The sequence below is a fragment of the Salvelinus sp. IW2-2015 genome, linkage group LG26 (genome assembly GCF_002910315.2).
Source record: "Salvelinus sp. IW2-2015 linkage group LG26, ASM291031v2, whole genome shotgun sequence".
Taxonomy (NCBI): Eukaryota; Metazoa; Chordata; class Actinopteri; order Salmoniformes; family Salmonidae; genus Salvelinus; species Salvelinus sp. IW2-2015.
Window position 1 is genome coordinate 20397909 of NC_036866.1, and position 20782 is coordinate 20418690.

At 42.5% G+C, this 20782-nt stretch overlaps 2 protein-coding genes across 2 annotated transcripts in view; one reads left to right on the forward strand and one right to left on the reverse strand.

Annotated features, from left to right (window-relative positions):
- Positions 1–4: 4 nt before the first annotated feature.
- LOC111952532 (PSME3-interacting protein) lies at positions 5–17691 on the forward strand. The gene is made up of 9 exons (XM_023971318.2): positions 5–221; positions 1301–1350; positions 1524–1657; positions 1803–1901; positions 10391–10512; positions 13982–14115; positions 16604–16677; positions 16815–16970; positions 17278–17691. The coding sequence occupies exons 3-9, from the start codon at positions 1531–1533 to the stop codon at positions 17280–17282; spliced, it is 717 nt and encodes a 238-aa protein (XP_023827086.1). The 5' UTR covers positions 5–221; positions 1301–1350; positions 1524–1530; the 3' UTR covers positions 17283–17691.
- Positions 17692–17969: 278 nt separating this feature from the next.
- Positions 17970–20782, reverse strand: part of LOC111952531 (copine-2) — a 40436-nt gene continuing 37623 nt past the window's right edge. The window contains exon 16 of the mRNA XM_023971316.1: positions 17970–18479. Coding sequence (XP_023827084.1) covers positions 18372–18479 — 108 coding nt within the window. The 3' untranslated portion in view covers positions 17970–18371. The remainder of the gene's footprint in view (positions 18480–20782) is intronic.

Genomic DNA, 20782 nt, shown 5'->3' on the forward strand with positions numbered 1-20782 from the left:
CATACCGGTAGTTATTTTACTCTGAAAATGCATACTGCAGTTAAAATAATGGTTCGTTGGAGTTACAATATTTTGGACACTATATAAGTATGTATTATCATAGATTGCTACAATTATTCAGCCCATCGAAGATCGGTTTAAACTATCGCCCTTGGTCCTTCACAAATTTATAGTATGCGCGGAGCATATTTACTGTGACACGACGAGGCTCCGTGGATTAGGTAAAATTAACATAGCCAGCTAGCTATGGTGTTGTTTTTGTACTAACTATTACGTTAAAAAGAAATGACACATTGTAACATCATTGGTTAAGTTGAACTATTTKAATCATTTTCGAACCTCATAAGTTTTTGTTTGGACATGATAGAAGCGGTATTGCCACGATTTATCACCGTGTTTCGTGCTGGCTAGTTTAGCTAACGGTGTTGGCGCAGCGTTTTTAAACTGTAGCTAGTATGTTTGGTGTTGGCTACTATAAAGCTCTCTGTAGCTACACAATGTTTTTTTCTTGCTGTTTTTTTGTTAAACGTCTGTCAATGTGTCCATATTTTAGTTAACGTTAGATTGCTGCGTTAGCTAACATTAACGTGTAATGTCTTCGTGTTTCGTTTCCAATTGGTTAGCTAATCCATTATCTTGATTTGAGCCAGTAATAACTATTGAGTGACCAGTTAGGATATAGAAAACCTAGCCATTAGGTATCAATTTAGGCCTAACGGTTACTCAACCACCCACAGAATTTTGATCTGCCCGGAGTACCCCTGAAGTACACCCCCCCGTGTATTTTACCAGTAAACCTATGGTCTCATGACATAAGTATTCTCCAGTACCACCCCTATGGATAGGCCAAGTACCCCCGGGAACGACTGTTTTAGTAGGTAATGTTATACCGAGATACTTATTTGGAAACGCAAGTTACAAAAATAGAATGAGTATCAACCATAATAAAAACAACCCATACTTCAGTAATTTGTTTGATGTTGTATGATTGGTAGAAGCTAGTTAAAATATAATTTGATAGTAGACCGCTATTTAACTACACTTGCTACAAACACATTTATTGAATCGACCACTAGAGGGAGGCATAGCCTCATCCATTGTCAACAGGCMGCAATGTTTTTACTTAATTTCTTACAAGGTTTATACTCTAACCAACCATGTAGAGTGTTGTGTGTAGCATTTTTTTTTTACTCTTATACTCTAATTGTTAATCTGACTTCCTACATTTCTCCCTTTTCCTTTGCATTCATATGCTTTGCATTTTTCAACACATTACTCTGAGTTATTTTCAATTCAACAGATGATTTCTTGACTTGGTGTCTGTTGTCTACTTGAGTGAGTTGAGACAAAGTAAGTTCTCAATCTCCACTGTATACCTCTATTTTGATGGATAAAAAAACTTTGATCAATGATAAAAACTCTTTCTTAGTATAGATTCGTAACATGTTTTTCGGTTAGTCTATTGTGGATGCTACTTGCTGCTGTTAATGCTCAGATTTGTGCATGCACCTTTACTTTTCAAGGAGGGAGATGGCAGTGCCAGCGGCCGGGGGCGTAGACCTCAGTCGGAAATTTGTGTCAGAGACTGTGATCGAGGAGAAGAGGAAGCAAATACAGGAGGAATGGGAAAAAGTTAGGAAGCCAGAGGACCCAGAGGGTAAGCAATCTGCCACTAACTCCTCTCTTCCTCAAAAAATGCACACAGACACAAGCAATATCTTACATCATGCCTGTACACTTGTCTCTTCTAAACATCTGCATGCCTCTGGTTTCTGTATGTTTGTGATGTCTCCCTGATACAGAGGCTCCTGAGGAAGAGTATAATGGGCGTTCACTCTTTGAGCGGCTACAGGAGCAGAAGGACAAGAAGCAGGAGGAGTATGATGAGCAGTTTAAATTCAGTAAGGGTTCCTCTCTCGTTTCTTTGTCCTTCTCCACTTTCCTTCCTATCACATTCTGGGATGTCACATTGGCTGTCTCAGATTAAACTTGCATTTTTCTCGCATCTATGGAATGGCGGGGTTGAGTGAATGCCAAGAGTGTGCACAGCTGTCATAAGGGCAAGGGTGGCTACTTTGAAGAATCTCAAATATAAACTGAATTTTGATTTGTTTAACACTTTTTTTGGTTACTACATGATTCCGTATGTGTTATTTCATAGTTTTGATGTCTTAATGGCGCTGAAGGAGATGGCTGCCCTTTTTACAATCCCCTAACCAATTGTGCTATTGTGTTTTTTCGCATTTATTTCAAATCAAATMTATTTATATAGCCCTTCTTACATCAGCTGATATCTCAAAGTGCTGTACAGAAACCCAGCCTAAAACCCCAAACAGCAAGCAATGCAGGTGTAGAAGCACGGTGGCTAGGAAAAACTCCCTAGAAAGGCCAAAACCTAGGAAGAAACCTAGAGAGGAACCAGGCTATGAGGGGTGGCCAGTCCTCTTCTGGCTGTGCCGGGTGCAGATTATAACAGAACATGGCCAAGATGTTCAAATGTTCATAAATGACCAGCATGGTCAAATAATAATAATCACAGTAGTTGTCGAGGGTGCAACATGTCAGAATCTCAGGAGTAAATGTCAGTTGGCTTTTCATAGCCGATCATTGAGAGTATCTCTACTAGAGGTCGACCGATTAATCGGAAGGGCCGATTTCAAGTTTTCATAACAATCGGGAATTGGTAATTTTGGACGCAGATTTAAAAAAAAAAAAATAATAATAATAATAATAATAATAATTACACCTTTATTTAACTAGGCAAGTCAGTTAAGAACACATTCTTATTTTCAATGACGGCCTAGGAACGCTGGGTTAACTGCCTTGTTCATGGGCAGAACAACAGATTTTTACCTTGTCAGCTCAGGGATTCAATCTTGCAACCTTACGGTTAACTAGTCCAACGCTCTAACCACCTGCCTCACGAGGAGCCTGCCTGTTACGCGAATGCAGTAAGAAGCCAAGGTAAGTTGCTAGCTAGCATTAAACTTATCTTATAAAAAAAACAATCAATCAATCATAATCACTAGTTATAACTACACATGGTTGATGATATTACTAGTTTATCTAGCGTGTCCTGCGTTGCATATAATCGATGCAGTGCGCATTCGCGAAAAAGGACTGTCGTTGCTCCAACGTGTACCTAACCATAAACATCAATGCCTTTCTTAAAATCAATACACAGAAGTATATATTTTTAAACCTGAATATTTAGCTAAAAGAAATCCAGGTTAGCAGGCAATATTAACCAGGTGAAATTGTGTCACTTCTCTTGCGTTCATTGCACGCAGTCAGAGTATATGCAACAGTTTGGGCCGCCTGGCTCATTGCGAAATAATTTGCCAGAATTTTACGTAATTATGACATAACATTGAAGGTTGTGCAATGTAACAGGAATATTTAGACTTATGGATGCCACCCGTTAGATAAAATTCGAGCCTAGATAGCGGCGAGGAGAGGGATGGAAGCTATACTGTTACACCTGTCTCTTATACACATCTAGATGTGTATAAGAGACAGCTGTTACACTGGCAATACTAAAGTGCCTATAAGAACATCCAATAGTCAAAGGTATATGAAATACAGATCGTATAGAGAGAAATAGTCCTATAATTCCTATAATAACTACAACCTAAAACTTCTTACCTGGGAATATTGAAGACTCATGTTAAAAGGAACCACCAGCTTTCATATGTTCTCATGTTCTGAGCAAGGAACTTAAACGTTAGCTTTCTTACATGGCACATATTGCACTTTTACTTTCTTCTCCAACACTTTGTTTTTGCATTATTTAAACCAAATTGAACATGTTTCATTTTATTTGAGGCTAAATTTATTTCATTGATGTATTATATTAAGTTAAAATAAGTGTTCYTTCAGTATTGTTGTAATTGTCATTATTAAAAAAAGATTTTTTTGTTAATCGACAGATTAATCGGTATCGGCTTTTTTGGGTCCTCCAATAATCGCCATCGGTGTTGAAAAATCATAATCGGTCGACCTCTAATCTCTACCGCTCCTGCTGTCTCTAGAGAGTTGAAAACAGCATGTCTGGTACAAGTAGCACGTCTGGTGAACAGGTGAGGGTTCCATAGCCGCAGGCAGAACAGTTGAAACTGGAGCAGCAGCACGGCCAGGTGGACTTGGGACAGCAAGGAGTCATCATGCCAGGTAGTCCTGAGGCAAGGGCGGTTCGTTGCTCCAGAGCCTTTCCGTTCACCTTCACACTCCTAGGCTAGACTACACTCAATCATATGACCTACTGAAGAGATGAGTCTTCAGTAAAGACTTAAAGGTTGAGACCGAGTCTGCGTCTCTCACATGGGTAGGCAGACCATTCCATAAAAATGGAGCTCTATAGGAGAAAGCCTTGCCTCCAGCTGTTTGCTTAGAAATTCTAGGGACAATTAGGAGGCCTGTGTCTTGTGACCGTAGCGTACGTGTAGGTATGTACGGCAGGACCAAATCGTAAAGATAGGTAGGAGCAAGCCCATGTAATGCTTTGTAGGTTAGCAGTAAAACCTTGAAATCAGCCCTTGCCTTAACAGGAAGCCAGTGTAGGTAGGCTAGCACTGGAGTAATATGATAAAAAATGTTGGTTCTAGTCAGGATTCTAGCAGCCGTATTTAGCACTAACTGACGTTTATTTAGTGCTTTATCCGGGTGACTGGAAAGTAGAGCATTGCAGTAGTCTAACCTAGAAGTAACAAAAGCATGGATACATTTTTCAGCATAATGTTTGGACAGAAAGTTTCTGATTTTTGCAATGTTACGTAGATGGAAAAAGGCTATCCTTGAAACAGTCTTGATATGTTCGTAAAAAGAGAGATCAAGGTCCAGAGTGACGCCGAGGTCCTTCACAGTTTTATTTGAGACGACTMTACAACCATCAAGATTAATTGTAAGATTCAGCAGAAGATCTCTTTGTTTCTTGGGACCTAGAACAAGCATCTCTGTTTTGTCCGAGTTTAAAAGTAGAAAGTTTGCAGCCATCCACTTCCTTATGTCTGAAACACAGGCTTCTAGCGAGGGCAATTTTGGGGCTTCACCATGTTTCATTGAAATGTACAGCTGTGTGTCATCCGCATAGCAGTGAAAGTTAACATTATGTTTTCGAATGACATCCCCAAGAGGTAAAATATATTGTGAAAACAATAGTGGTCCTAAAACGGAACCTTGAGGAACACCGAAATTTACAGTTGATTTGTCAGAGGACAAACTATTCACAGAGACAAACTGATATCTTTCCCACAGGTAAGATCTAAACCAGGCAGAATTTGGGTTTCCAATCTCTCCAAAAGAATGTGTGATTGATGGTATCAAAAGCAGCACTAAGGTCTAGGACGAGGACAGATGCAGAGCCTCGGCCTGATGCCATTTAAAAGGTAATTTACCACCTTCACAAGTGCAGTCTCAGTGCTATGATTGGGTCTAAAACCAGACTGAAGCATTTCGTATACATTGTTTGTCTTCAGGAAGGCAGAGTTGCGTGCAACAGCTTTTTCTAAAATTTGAGAGGAATGGAAGATTCGATATAGGCTGATATAGTTTTTATATTTTCTGGGTCAAGTTTGGCTTTTTCAAAAGAGGTTTTATTACTGCCACTTTTAGTGAGTTTGTACACATCCGGTGGATAGAGAGACATTTAGTATGTTCAACATAGGAGGGCCAAGCACAGGAAGCAGCTCTTTCAGTAGTTTAGTTGGAATATGGTCCAGTATGCAGCTTGAAGGTTTAGAGGCCATGATTATTTTCATCATTGTGTCAAGAGATATAGTACTAAAACACTTGAGTGTCTCCCTTGATCCTAGGTCCTGGCAGAGTTGTGCAGACACAGAACAACTGAGCTTTGGAGGAATACGCAGATTTAAAGAAGAGTCTGTAATTTGCTTTCTAATGATCATGATCTTTTCCTCAAAGAAGTTCATGAATTTATTACTGCTGAAGTGAAAGCCATCCTCTCTTGGGGAATGCTGCTTTTTAGTTAGCTTTGCGACAGTATCAAAAATAAATGTCATTGTTCTTATTTTCCTCAATTAAGTTCGAAAAATAGGATGATCGAGCAGCAGTGAGGGCTCTTCGATACTGCACGGTACTGTCTTTCCAAGCTAGTCAGAAGACTTAGTTTGGTGTGGCGCCATTTCCGTTCCAACTTTCTGGAAGCTTGCTTCAGAGCTCGGGTATTTTCTGTATACCAGGGAGCTAGTTTCTTATGACAAATGTTTTTAGTTTTTAGGGGTGCAACTGCATCTAGGGTATTGCGCAAGGTTAAATTGAGTTCCTCAGTTAGGTGGTTAACTGATTTTTGTCCTCTGTCGTCCTTGGGTTGGCAGAGGGAGTCTGGAAGGGCATCTAGGAATCTTTGGGTTGTCTGAGAATTTATAGCACGACTTTTGATGCTCCTTGGTTGGGGTCTGAGCAGATTATTTGTTGCGATTGCAAACGTAATAAAATGGTGGTCCGATAGTCCAGGATTATGAGGAAAAACATTAAGATCCACAACATTTATTCCATGGGACAAAACTAGGTCCAGAGTATGATTGTAACAGTGAGTAGGTCCAGAGACATGTTGGACAAAACCCACTGAGTCGATGATGTGGACTTGTCCATGTGGACTTTTCCATGTGAATATTAAAATCACCAAAAATTAGAATATTTTCTGCTATGACTACAAGGTCCAATAGGAATTCAGGGAACTCAGTGAGGAATGCTGTATATGGCCCAGGAGGCCTGTAAACYGTAGCTATAAAAAGTGATTGAGTAGGCTGCATAGATTTCATGACTAGAAGCTCAAAAGATGAAAACGTCACATTTGTAACTTATTTTGTACATAATGTTTCTGCCACCGTGTCTTATAACTGAAAATAGCTTTTAGATATCAGGACAGCAATTCTTCACCCCATACTGGAGGATTACTTTTTTTTWACGAGTCGAACGGGAAGGATTTACTTCAGTCGCCCAATAATGCCCTCATCCCCGTCATTCGCAGAAGAAAGAGACGGCGATATCGGGGACGAAGGTCTGGGTGCCTTGTAAGGATCCGACGTTGAGCGTGTAATCTGCCTCTACCATCGGTCCTATTAGCCAACGTACAATCAATGGAAATAAAATAGACAAACTACGATCAAGTATATCCTACCAACGGGACACTACAAACTGTAATATCTCCGCGGCTGAACGACGACATGAATAACATGCAGCTGGCGGGTTTTATACTTTTTTGGCAGGATAGAACAGCGGCCTCTGGTAAGACAAGGGGTGAAGATCTATGTATATTTGTAAACAACAGCTGGTGCACGAAATCTAAGGAATTCTCAAAGTTTTGCTCGCCTGAGGTAGAGTATCTCATGATAAGCTGTAGACCACACTATTTACCAAGAGAGTTTTCATCTATATTCTTCGTAGCTGTCTATTAACCACCACAAACCGATGCTGGCACTAAGACCGCACTCAATGAGCTGTATACAGCCATAAGCAAACAGGAAAACGCTCATCCAGAGGTGGCACTCCTAGTGGCCGGGGACTTTAATGCAGGGAAAGTTAATTAAGTTTTAGCTCATTTCTACCAGCATGTTAAATGTGCAACCAGTGGGGGGAAAAACTCTAGGCCACCTTTACTCCTTTACACCTTTACACACACAGAGACGCATACAAAGCTCTCCCTCACCCTCCATTTTGCAAATCTGACCATAATTCTATCCTCCTGATTCCTGCTTACAAGCAAAATTTCAAGCAGGACGCACCAGTGACTCGGTCAATAAGAAAGTGGTCAGATGAAGCAGATGCTAAGCCACAGGACTGTTTTGCTAGCACAGACTGGATTATGTTCCGGGATTCTTCCGATGGCATTGAGGAGTACACCGCATCAGTCACTGGCTTCATCAATAAGTGCCTCGATGACGTTGTCCTCACAGTGACCGTACGTACTGTTAGGTTCTAATTTTCAGAGTAAATAACTCAKGGACACTAGAGAAGTTTAAGTCTTCCCAAAGGGTCGATACAGCTGTAATTCAGACACAGACATGGCTTCCCCCGCGGTAGTATTCATACCCCACTTTGGGTGGAGTCTCCTCCTTATCGCTAAACATTGCATCATTATTCCTAGGCAGGGAGCTAAGTGATATGAGCCTTCAACGGTCTCTCCCCTTACCAGTACTGCCACATGCGATCGTGTTCCCTGCACTCAGCCCCTCTCAAGCTTCATTATGGCACCCCTCATGTCTCTTTTGTAACTAATGTTCCTATACTTCTGAGTATAACAATGTTCCAAGTTTAATCCAGAATCCAACAGTACATACCCCAACCAGAAGCCATGGATTACAGGCAGCATCCGCACAGAGCTAAAGGGTAGAGCTGCCACTTTCAAGGAGCAGGACTCGGAAGCTTATAAGAAATCCCGCTATGCCTTCCAACGAATCATCAAACAGGACTAAGATTGAATCGTACTACACCAGCTCCGAAGCTCATCGGATGTGGCAGGGCTTGCAAACTATTACAGACTACAAAGGGAAGCACAGCCACGAGCTGCCCAGTGACACAAGCCTACCAGACAAGCTAAATTACTTCTGTGCTCGCTTCGAGGCAAGTAACACTGAAACATGCATGAGAGCATCAGCTGTTCCGGATGACTGTGTGATCACGCTCTCCGTAGCCGATGTGAGTAAGACCTTTAAACAGGTCAACATTCACAAGGCCGCAGGGCCAGACGGATTACCAGGACGTATACTCCGAGCATGCGCTGACCAACTGGCAAGTGTCTTCACTGACATTTTCAACCTATCCCTGACTGAGTCTGTAATACCAACATGTTTCAAGCAGACCAGCATAGTCCCTTTAGGTAACCTGCCTAAATGACTACCGAGCCGTAGCACTCACGTCTGTAGCCATGAAGTGCTTTGACACCATCATCCCAGAAACCCTAGACCTTCTCCAATTTGCATACCGCCCTAACAGATCCACAGATGATGCAATCTCTATTGCACTCCACACTGCCCTTTCTCACCTGGACAAAAGGAACATCTATGTGAGAATGCTGTCCATTGACTACACCTCAGCGTTCAACACCATAGTGCCCTCAAAGCTCATCACTAAGCTAAGGACCCTGGGACTAAACACCTCCCTCTGCAACTGGATCCTGGACTCTCTGATGAGCTGCCCCCAGGTGGTAAGGGTAGGTAACAACACATCCACCATGCTGATCCTCATGGGGCCCATGCTCAGTCCCCTCCTGTACTCCCTGTTCACTCATGACTGCACGGCCAGGTAAATTTGCAGATGACACACAGTGGTTGGCCTGATCAATGACAAGACAGCCTATAGGGAGGAGGTCAGAGACCTGGTCGTGTGGTCCCAGGACAACAACATCTCCCTCAACGTGATCAAGACAAAGGAGATGATTGTGGACTACAGGAAAAAGAGGACCAAGCACACCCCCATTCTCATCGATGGGGCTGCAGTGGAGCAGGTTAAGAGCTTCAAGTTCCTTGGTGTCCACATCACCAACAAACTAACATGCTCCAAGCACACCGAGACAGTCGTGAAGAGGGCACGACAAAATCTAAATCAAAATCAGGAGACTGAAAATATTTGGCATGGGTCCTCAGATCCTCAAAACGTTCTACAGCTGCACCATCGAGGGCATCCTGACTGGTTGCATCGCTGCCTGGTATGGCAACTGCTCGGCCTCTGACCGCAAGGCACTACAGAGGGTAGTGCGAATGGCCCAGTACATCACTGGGGCCAAGATTCCTGCCACCCAGGACCTCTGTACCAGGCAGTGTCAGAGGAAAGCCCATAAAATTGTCAAAGACTCCAGTCACCCCAGTCTGCTGCTAAAGAAAAACCCTTGAATGAGTAGGTGTGTCAACTTTTGACTGGTACTGTATATATAATAAACATTTATTGGAGTGGTGGAAACTATTTAGCAGTAGTGGGGCGCCGCTTCTAAATTAACATTTGAGGAATTTTGAACACGGGGTTGAGGACAAAGTATTTCATGCTCTGGTTGTGTGTATATGTGCACATTTTTATATTATGAACCTGTTTATGTGAACAGATGGAACTATGTAATACATCAGAAGAGGAGAATATTATCTAGTCTTGGAAATGACTCAAGCCTGCTTCCTGGCATAGCAGCTTCCCTGCTTTTCAGTTTCCCTGGTGACCAGCCTACTATTAGTAGTTACCCTTGTGGCCGAATGTGTGTTGTAAAGTTATATGCTCTTTAGTAAGGCCATTTCAGGAAACTAGAAAGAGCTTTGTTTTGTATTTTCATATGGCATAACCCTTCCCCAACTCCACTTGACTTAAGTTGAAATGATCAGAGAGTATTGTTGTATTGGTACTATAGTGCTTAGATATTTTTTCCATAGAAATGTCTTTTCACCAACAGAGAACATGGTCAAAGGCCTGGATGAGGACGAGTCTCACTTCTTGGATGAGGTCTCCAGGCAACAGAGCCTGGTGGAGAAACAACGCAGAGATGAGGAGCAGCATGAGCTAAAAGAGTACAGAATATCCTTTCAGTTTCAGCTGTATACTCACTCCATCACTGTAATTCTTTATCACACACACACAGAGCAAAAACAGTGTATCCATTTTCATGTCATTTATTGGTAGAACATTTCTGTCAATATGGCAACATTAAAAGTCAATTCATTCTTGATCCGAAAATGTAGTCGGAGGCTTTGTATGGAGGGTGTGATGCAATTGCGTACCCTCTGGAGGCATGCAGGGTCCAAATCAAGCTCCGTATTGCATTTGTAACAATGCGGAGGGCACCGTATAGCTCTGCATTGACATGATTGGTTGACTGTAGGTGAGTGCGGGAGGTCATGTATGAACTCAAACTCACTTCCTTGACAACTTCTTTCACAACAGCTCTGCGCTGGCCCATGAAGCGCAAGAAGTATGAATGCCCTGACTTCTGCAGAGGCCATATCACCGTAAATGTCTGCATTGGCCTTGCAGCGTCAGATTGACCCTGAGTCACACAAATAATGGATCTACAATGCATTCAGAAAGTATTCAGACCCCTTGACTTTTTCCACATTTTGTTATGTTAAAGCCTTATTCTAAATTTGATCGTTTTTTTTCTCCTCAATCTACACACAATACCCCATAATGACGAAGAAAAAAATGTTTTTTAGAAATGTCAGCAAATTTATAAAAGAAAAACAACTGAAATATCACATTTCCGTAAGTATTCAGACACTTTACTTTGTTGAAGCACCTTTTGCTGTGATTACAGCCTCGAGTCGTGTTTGGTATGACGCTACAAGCTTGGCACCTGTATTTGGGGAGTTTCTCACATTCTTCTCTGCAGATCTTCTCAAGCTCTGTCAGGAAGCACAACTATTTTCAGGTCTTTCCAGAGATGTTCACTCCGGTTCAAGTCCGGGCTCTGGCTGGGCCACTCAAGGACATTCAGAGACTTGTCCCAAAGCCACTCCTGCATTTTCTTGGCTGAGTGCTTTGGGTCGTTGTCCTGTTGGAAGGTGAACCTTCATCCCAGTCTGAGAACCTGCTCCAGAGCACTTAGGACTTCATCAAGGATCTCTCTGTACTTTGCTTCGTTTAACTTTCCTGATTCTATCCTGACTTGATTTGACTAGTCTCCCAGTCCCTGCTGCTGAAAAACATCTCCACAGCATGATGCTGCCACCACCACGCTTCACCGTAGGGATGGTGCCTGGTTTCCTCCAGACCTGACACTTGGCATTCAGGCCAAAGAGTTCAGTCTTGGTTTCATCAGACCAAAGAATCTTGTTTCTCATGGTCTGAAAGTCTTTAGGTGCCTTTTGGCGAACTACAAGCGGGTTGTGGTGCCTTTTACTGAGGAGAGGCTTCCGTCTGGCCACTACCATAAAGGCCTGATTAGTGGAGTGCTGCAGAGATGGTTGTCCTTCTGGAAGATTGACCATCGGGTTCTTGGTCACCTCCCTGACCAAGGCCCTTCTCCACCGATTGCTCAATTTGGACAGGCGGCCAATTGTAGGAAAAATCTTGGTGTTTCCAAACTTCTTCAATTTAAGAATTGGATGCAGTTTGTCACAGTGCCATCCGTTTTGTCACCAAAGCCCCATATATTACCCACCACTGCGACCTGTACGCTCTCGTTGGCTGGCCATCGCTTCATACTCGTCGCCAAACCCACTGGCTCCAGGTCATCTACAAGTCTCTGATAGGTAAAGGCCTTATCTCAGCTCATTGGTCACCATAGCACCACCCACCCGTAGCACACGCTCCAGCAGGTATATCTCACTGGTCACCCCCAAAGCCAATTCCTCCTTTGGCCGCCTCTCCTTCCAGTTCCTTGCTGCCAATGACTGGAACGAACTGTAAAAATCTCTGAAGCTGGAGACTCATATCTCCCTCACTAACTTTAAGCATCAGCTATTTGAGCAGCTCACAGATCACATACTTATGTCAAGGTATTTCTGTTGTTTTTGTTGTAAACTACATTTGAAAACTTGTTTTTGCTTTGTAATTATGGGGTATTGTGTGTAGATTGATGAGCAACATTTTTTATTTAATCAATTTTAGAATAAGGCTGTAACTTAACAAAATGTGGAAAAAGTCAAGGGGGTCTGAATACTGTCCGAATGTACTGTATGTGTGATCCAGCTACTCTTATACTCTCTCCATGTATTTCTTTATCTCAGCCACAGGTTTTTGGTGTTGAGCTTTTTGCTCTCTAGCAGTAGATTTAGGCTTGTCCTACCCCTCTACTCCCACTTTCACCTTAGTTAAGTTGATAGTCAGGAGGAGTGTGTCAGTCTACAGGCTTCAGGTCAGAATGGGTGTTCTTCCACCTTGTTAGTGCTCATGTTCTCAAACATGACTTACAGCACACCTCAAACACTGAAACACAGAGAACCACATTCTACATGATGAGAAACCATTAGATCAAACAATATACAGTATGGGTAAGATTATTGTTTAAAGATGCCTGCATAGACAGTGACAGACAGGTAGTGACTAGTGAGAACTTGATTTGGCATATGATCATGATCTTCTCACAGCGAGGAGATGATTAGTCACTAAGTTGACACTGTTTCTTGTTGAAGTAGCTTTGCAACTTGATTTTTGTTGGTTTGTTCCTCAGGAAGGACACTGGTAGCATGTCATTTTGTTAAGCAAAGTATGGTKTTTTCTCCTGATTTGTAGTGATTTTAATGCATCTATTCTAAAGTGTGCTGTATGCTTTGCATGTCCACTTAACTGATATGAATGTATGTTAATGTATGCAAAGCCACTCTCATGTCACAGATATTTAGCACTGCTCTGAGCTGTGGTCCTGTGGTGATTCATTCTAAATTCAGCCATAGCTAATAATGTCAATGACTCGATAGCCTTCATTTGTCTCGTTCAGGCTGTCATGTAACATGATGCAGGGGGCATGATCAGAACATTATGCTATCATGTAAGCAAGAAAATACATGTTACCTCTCTCTTTCCACTGACAATCAGGTTTGTCTGCAGATGGAGGAGGATGTGTTGTCGTGGCAACCAAATCCTACAGAGGGCTGGCTTGTACGCTGAAGGGAGACAGTTGAAGCGCTTACCGCTGAGAACCTCCATCAAGCCCTCTTTCGTAATATAGTCATTTGTCCTAAGATAGTTTTCCCACCAGTGTCACAGGTTTTTCTTAGCTCCAAAGTGTGTCACTTTTCTAGGGCAGTGATTGAGGCCCATAGACTAGTAAGTGGAAAGAACAGGCTGGGTTTATGAGGACGCACCTGGACTGTGGCTAGAGCTCTGTGTACCATTTTGTTTTCCTGTACTCACTCACCCAAACCTATTGGAAATTCCATTCTGACAGTCAGTGCCAGCCCAGTGGGCAATATCCTGCTTGAGTCAAGTGAGATGTGACTTAATTGTGAGTCAACTGGTGTCCCCATCACTCCTATCAGCAGTTTGTCACATCTAGGATCTGCACGTCTGTGTGTTCTCCACTTCCTCCTTAACTCCAGGATCTCACAGTGCTCTGAAAAAGCTGGCATCCAGTGAGAGTCGGAAGGAGCCAGAGAGGAGAGTGGGACCTAGACCAGCTGAGGTCAAGACCAGTCACCTGTCKCAGGCCCATCTGTTGGCCGGGGCAGTCAAGCGACGCAGGTGAGGCCAGGGGCCAGGTTAATGAGAAGGGTGTGCTTGAAAGGATGCACATAACTCTGCAGTATTGAGTTGTATTGGAGTCGCAGTCTTCAATAATTTTCCACACACAGTCTATGCCTGTATTTAGTTTTCATGCTAGTAAGGGCCGAGAATCCACTATTACGTAGGTATGTGGTTGCAAACGGTATCAGTGTCTTAACAGCGCGATTTGCCAAGGCAGGATACRCTAAGCGCAGCCCTATCCAGAAATCTGGCAGTGGCATCTGATTTAAATTACATTTTTTGCAGAACCGCTTGTTGCAATTTCGATGAGGCTCTCTTGTTCAGATATCGGTAAGTGGACTGGAGGCAGGGCATGAAAGGGATACTGAATCCAGGTGTTTGTGTCATCTGTTTCGGGAAAGTAATTGCGCACCCAACTCACTCGGGTGCTTCGCTATATCACATTTGACATTGTCCGTAAGCTTGAGTTCATTTGAACACAAAAAAATCATACAATGATGGAAAGACCTGTGTGTTGTCTTTGTTAATGCAGACAGAGAAGAGCCCCAACTTCTTAATCATAGCCTCAATTTTGTCCCGCACATTGAATATAGTTGCGGAGAGTCCCTGTAATTCTAGATTCAGATCATTCAGGTGAGAAAAAACATCACCCAGACAGGCCAGTCATGTGAGAAACTCGTCATCATGGTCAGAAAATAATGGTCAGTAAAGAACTTTTAAGCTTGTCTCTCAATTGAAGAAAATGTGTCAATACTATCAAGGCCCTGATAACCAGCGCACTTCTGTATGTTGTAAAAGTGTTACATGGTCGCTGCCCATATCATTGCATAGTGCAGAAAATACACGAGAGTTCYGGGGCCTTGCTTTAACAAAGTTAACCATTTTCATTGTAGTGTTCTAAACGTCTTTCAAGCTGTCAGGCATTCCTTTGGCAGCAAGAGCCTCTCGGTGGATGCTGCAGTGTACCCAAGTGGCGTCGGGAGCTACTGCTTGCACGCGCGTTACCACTCCACTATGTCTCCCTGTCATGGCTTTTGCGCCATCAGTACAGATACCAACACATCTTGACCACAAAAGTCCATTTGATGTCACAAAGCTGTCCAGTACTTTAAAAATATCCTCTCCTATTGTCCAGGTTTCCAGTGGTTTGCAGAAGAGGATGTCTTTCTTAATATACCCCCCATAAATGTAATGAACATATACCAGAAACTGTTCCAGGCCCGTCACGTTTGTTGACTCATCCAGCTGTAATACATAGAATTCACTGGCTTGTATGCAAAGCCGTACTTGTTTCAAAACATCTCCTGCCATGTCACTGATGCATCGTGAAACGGTGTTGTTTGATGAAGGCATTGTCTGTATAGTTTTTTGGGCCTTTACCCCCAGCATTGTCCTAGCCATATCTGCGGCAGCAGGAAGAATTAAGTCCTCCACAATAGTATGGGGCTTGCCTGTCCTAGCCACTCAGTAGCTCACCATATAAGACTCTTCTAGCCCCTTCTTATTAATGGTATCTGTTGCTTTTATTCATGTCTTACTACTCAAAAATCATCTTATTTTTCAAATTGGCATATTTTGTTTCTAAATGTCTGAGCAAGAGGGAAGGTTTCATTGAGTTGTGAGATAGTACTTTTGCACATATAACACACCGTGGCTGAGGAAAGGCACTGCTCCCAATATAAGTGAACCCCAAATCAATGTATTTCTCATCATATTTGTGCCTCTCCTGCATTAAGTTGTGACATTATGAGTAGCCGTGATATGAGTCCCTGTCATAACTGTCAGTGTCCATGCTAGCTGGGCTAACAACAAATGTAGAATTACTGATGCTAGCATTGGATGTACTCGTGGAAGCAGAACAACATTTTCAATGACGGCCTAGGAACAGTGGGTTAACTGCCTTGTTCAGGGGCAGAACGACAGATTTTTACCTTGTCAGCTCGGGGATTCAATCTTGCAACCTTTCGGTTATAAGTCCAACACTCTAACCACTAGGCTACCTGCCGCCCCAGTAGAGCTGGTATGTGTCTATGGACGCGGGCCTTACTTTTTTTTTWACCATTTTAACCACCACAAACGGAATGAGCAGCAGCTACGTTTGGCTACATACGGACCGGTCGTGGAGTTCCCACGAGAGTAACCGTTAATTATTTGACTAGGCTACCTGTATTTGACATTTTTATTTCGCTGAACACTCGATGGTTTAATTTTATTTTTGGCAGTGAAATGAGGCTGCTCAGGCGAGGGGGGGGAAAACTCACCCAAATGTGTAGCCCCGTTAGAAAATATACATTTATTTWAAAAAAWTWAATAATAATAATTGTGTACCCCAGACGGAATTGCGCGTACCCCAGTTTGGGAATACCTGTGTTAGAGGAGGTCACAATTATGGGGAGTGGCAGAGTAGGCTATGGCTTTCAGTATGGAGAACAGTGAATTGATCTGTAGGTTTCTGTGCCTTGTCTTACCTTTCTCTCTCCTGCAGCTCCTCACAGTCCTCAGACAATAGCAAGAAACAGAAGGTTGAGGAGTCTGCAGCATGGAATGGGGGCCAGACAGGTGGGCTGGAAGCGTCTCATATCACGGCTACTCATAATGTCACAACTTAATGCAGTAATAACACAAAGACTTATGTCTCAAACATTATGTGTTCACTGATATCAGTAAGTGTGACTGACAGTGTGTTGTGCTCTCAGAGCAGGAGGCGGGCGGAGATGCGGGTGAGCAGACCTCCACAGTAAAGACGACAGGCATCCTCCACCTGCCATCGGCCGCCGTGTGTGTGGGCATCCTGCCGGGCCTGGGAGCCTACTCCGGCAGCAGTGACTCTGAGTCCAGTAGCGACAGCGAAGGTAGTGTGGACAGGAGCATCTGACCTATAAAGAGAGAGTCTGCAGATAGACACACATTCACACAGTCTGCCAACACTTCTACTCCCATTGCTTTCACAGCTATATGACTTACTGTTGCTCTGTCATTTTGCAGCTTTTCTATCAAGTGTTTTCCAGCCCAAAGCTGCATCGTTGTGATTTACTTTCTTCATAATCACTAAATAATTAAAACCCCTTAAATGAACTTCAATGTCATTGTGGTTTTGATGTTGTGCAATCAAATTGACCCCCCCCCCCCCCCTTCCTCCCAATATGACATCTCACACAGTTTAAATCCCTGGCAGCCTAACCTGATGACATCCCCCTGCGGCTGCACCTGTGCTATTGCCAAGGGAACAGTGACTGACAGCTTGGGATCAAGGACATGACTGCCAACATCACATTCATACCAAACCTTAGAAAACATCAAGAAAGCAAGCCTGAGCTTTGTGGGCAGTCTCAGATGCAATGTATGTGGAAATATTTTTCCTTTTCTTTTTGTTTCTTTTTGATGCATCAGTGCAAATAATTCTGGATTTTAATGGACTTCTCTCCATTGAAATGTGTGTTTGATCATTGGAGGGTTGAGGCTTGGGGAGAAGAAAGTAAAGCGTTTTCTCTGTGTATTTGGTGTGAAGAGTTGAATGATAAATGGAATGAAATACAGTTTGAATAAAATGGAAGTGATTTCTGTTTGTACTCATTCACGTGCATTCTTTAACCAATAAGAATAGAATGTAGGAATACGTTTCTCAGGGTGCTCTTTGTAGGAAGCCTTGTTGGTACTGCATACACATCTTAAGAAAATCTTCTCAATTGAATAAAGTGAAAAGTTGATTTAACCAGGCATATCCAGGATAAGGTTGTACTGATTGTTTCAAACTAACTTTCTAAAACTTCCGCTTGCTTTTTAAAATTTTCAAGCAGAATTAATTCCTTGTGTTGCCTCGACCTTATGTTTCAGTCAAGCACACAGCACAGTGACATTTCTGTATGTTTATTGACCTGAGTGGTAACAAATACATGGTGAACATTATAAAATCAATAACGCCTTCAAGGTACAGTACAAGTACAACAAATTACAATTCACTGCATAAAAGGTACATAAAAACTTTTCATAAACATTTTCTTTTGAAAACAGAACATTGTATAAATTTACATTCAGGGTAAAGTATACGCATTTCTAATTTTTCCTTCAGGGGACTGCAAAGTAGTATTTTACTGTATTTCTCTTCTACAAAGTCTTGCTTTCAGATAAGATGTTAAAAAATCAGATGAATACATATTAAAAAACCTTTTCATGCACTTTTTCATTATATTTTTCTTGTAAACAGTGAATAGACATTTGCAACATGCATGATGATGAACCAAGGCCTTGGGATTTCACTCAGATGCTGTGTTGCTAGGCGACAGGTTCCTCTGTTTGAAGTACTGTGTGACCTGTTGCGGCAGCTCAGCCAATACTGATTTGGCTAAAGTTTCCTTCGGAGCCTGTGAGAACAAGACAGAAAAGTAAAAGTCACATTGAGCTCTCTAAATATCAGTGCCTCTACAATGAGAATGCATTAGAATCAACTTTCATCCAGTTAATGGTTTAGAAGTAAGATAATGGCACTCCATCTCTCCATACTCTGAATGGAACATTTTTCTCATTTTCAGCAGATGGACTGAAGCTAGGATGTGCTCTCTCCTACTGTTGAGGAAGTCACATGGCCTACAGATCACCCACTCCCAAGGCTCTTTACACTCACAAAGTCAATCCATATCAGGATGTGTCATCTCTATTTTGTCCAGCAACAACAACCTGTCGTTATACAGTGGGGCAAAAAAGTATTTAGTCAGCCACCAATTGTGCAAGTTCTCCCACTTAAAAAGATGAGAGAGGCCTGTAATTTTCATCATAGGTACACTTCAACTATGACAGACAAAATTAGATTTTGTTTTTCCAGAGAATCACATTGTAGGATGATTTTTAATGAATTTATTTGCAAATTATGGTGGAAAATAAGTATTTGGTCAATAACAAAGTTTATCTCAATACTTTGTTATATACCCTTTGTTGGCAATGACAGAGGTCAAACGTTTTCTGTAGTCTTTACAAGGTTTTCACACACTGTTGCTGGTATTTTGGCCATTCCTCCATGCAGATCTCTAGAGCAGTGATGTTTTGGGGCTGTTGCTGGGCAACATGGACTTTCAACTCCTCCAAGATTTTCTATGGGGTTGAGATCTGGAGACTGGCTAGGCCACTCCAGGACCTTGAAATGCTTCTTACGAAGCCACTCCTTCGTTGCCCGGGCGGTGTGTTTGGGATCATTGCAGTGGTGGCCGTCAGGGCCTGCAAGGCTTCTCTGCTGGCCTAAACATCATCAGAATATATATATATATTTTTTAAATATATTTCCCCACAAAATATGTATTAAATTATTCCCCAGAGTAAGAGTTATACTCTTCATTTCATAGCTTTCCTCTTGGTTGCACTGCTTCCAGCCCCAGGTTGAGATTTGGAGGGCTGGTCTTTATGTTAGATCTTTTATCCAATCATATTCAGCCATCATGTGTTGCCAGGGGTCTAAAATCTGCCCTCAGGCCTTCAGAATCAACAGTGCGGCGCTTGTAGCTTATAGTGAATGGAAATGAAAATTTAGTGTCAACCAAACAGCTTTAGAGTTGGCTATTGTACGCCTGCTAGCTGGCTCCAGTGTTACACAGGAGCCAGCTAGCAGGCGTAGTGCGTGCACGTCTTTTGATTGTATTACCAATATTGAGAGGCAGGTCCTATGGGCAGGTCTATGCAGATCTAGGAAACTGAATTTGATAAAACGAATTAATTCACGTACTACTAAGCTGTTTTTTCAACCCACAATGGGGAAGGAGGGAAGATATCGATTTGGTCGAGGATATAATTACAACGCCATTCTCAAGACGAACTTTCAAGAAAATTAGACATTGTAAGGAGAGGTCGCCCGACGCCACAAAGCATGTCACAGGGGGAAAGCCACTTTCAAAGTTTCAACTACGAGCGCTGTCAATGGCTCACAGGCTCCGAGAAGCACTGCAAACTGTACTGCTGGGAATGCCTATTATTTGCAAGTGATCGATTTGGTGTTTGGAGCCACAATGGCTTTGCAAACTTGAGTTGTCTAACCAAGGTATCGATTTGGTCGAGGATATAATTATAACGCCATTCTCAAGACAAACTTTTCAAGAAAAGTTAGACATTGTAAGGAGAGGTCTCCGAGAAGCACTGCTACGAATTAATTCACGTACTACTAAGCTGTTTTTTCAACCCACAATGGCGGAAGGAGGAGAAGATATCGATTTGGTCGAGGATATAATTATAACGCCATTCTCAAGACGAACTTTTCAAGAAAAGTTAGACATTGTAAGGAGAGGTCGCCCGACGCCACAAAGCCTGTCACAGGCGGGAAAGCCACTTTCAAAGTTTCAACTACGAGCGCTGTCAATGGCTCACAGGCTCCGAGAAGCACTGCAAACTGTACTGCTGGAGATGCCTATTATTTGCAAGTGATCGATTTGGTGTTTGGAGCCACACTGGCTTTGCAAACTTGAGTTGTCTAACCAAGGCAGCAACGAGACTCCAAAGTACGGCTGGGCACTTACAAGCAATTGTGCTTTTGAAAACTTTGGGGACACCGGAGTGGATCTACAGCTCAAAAAAAAGCGCACAGGGCAACGGAGCTGCACAATGAAAAGGTGAAGGGAAATATTGAAAAGACTATTGATTGTGTCATGTTTTTGGGTAAACACTGTTTACCCAAAAATGTCAATTT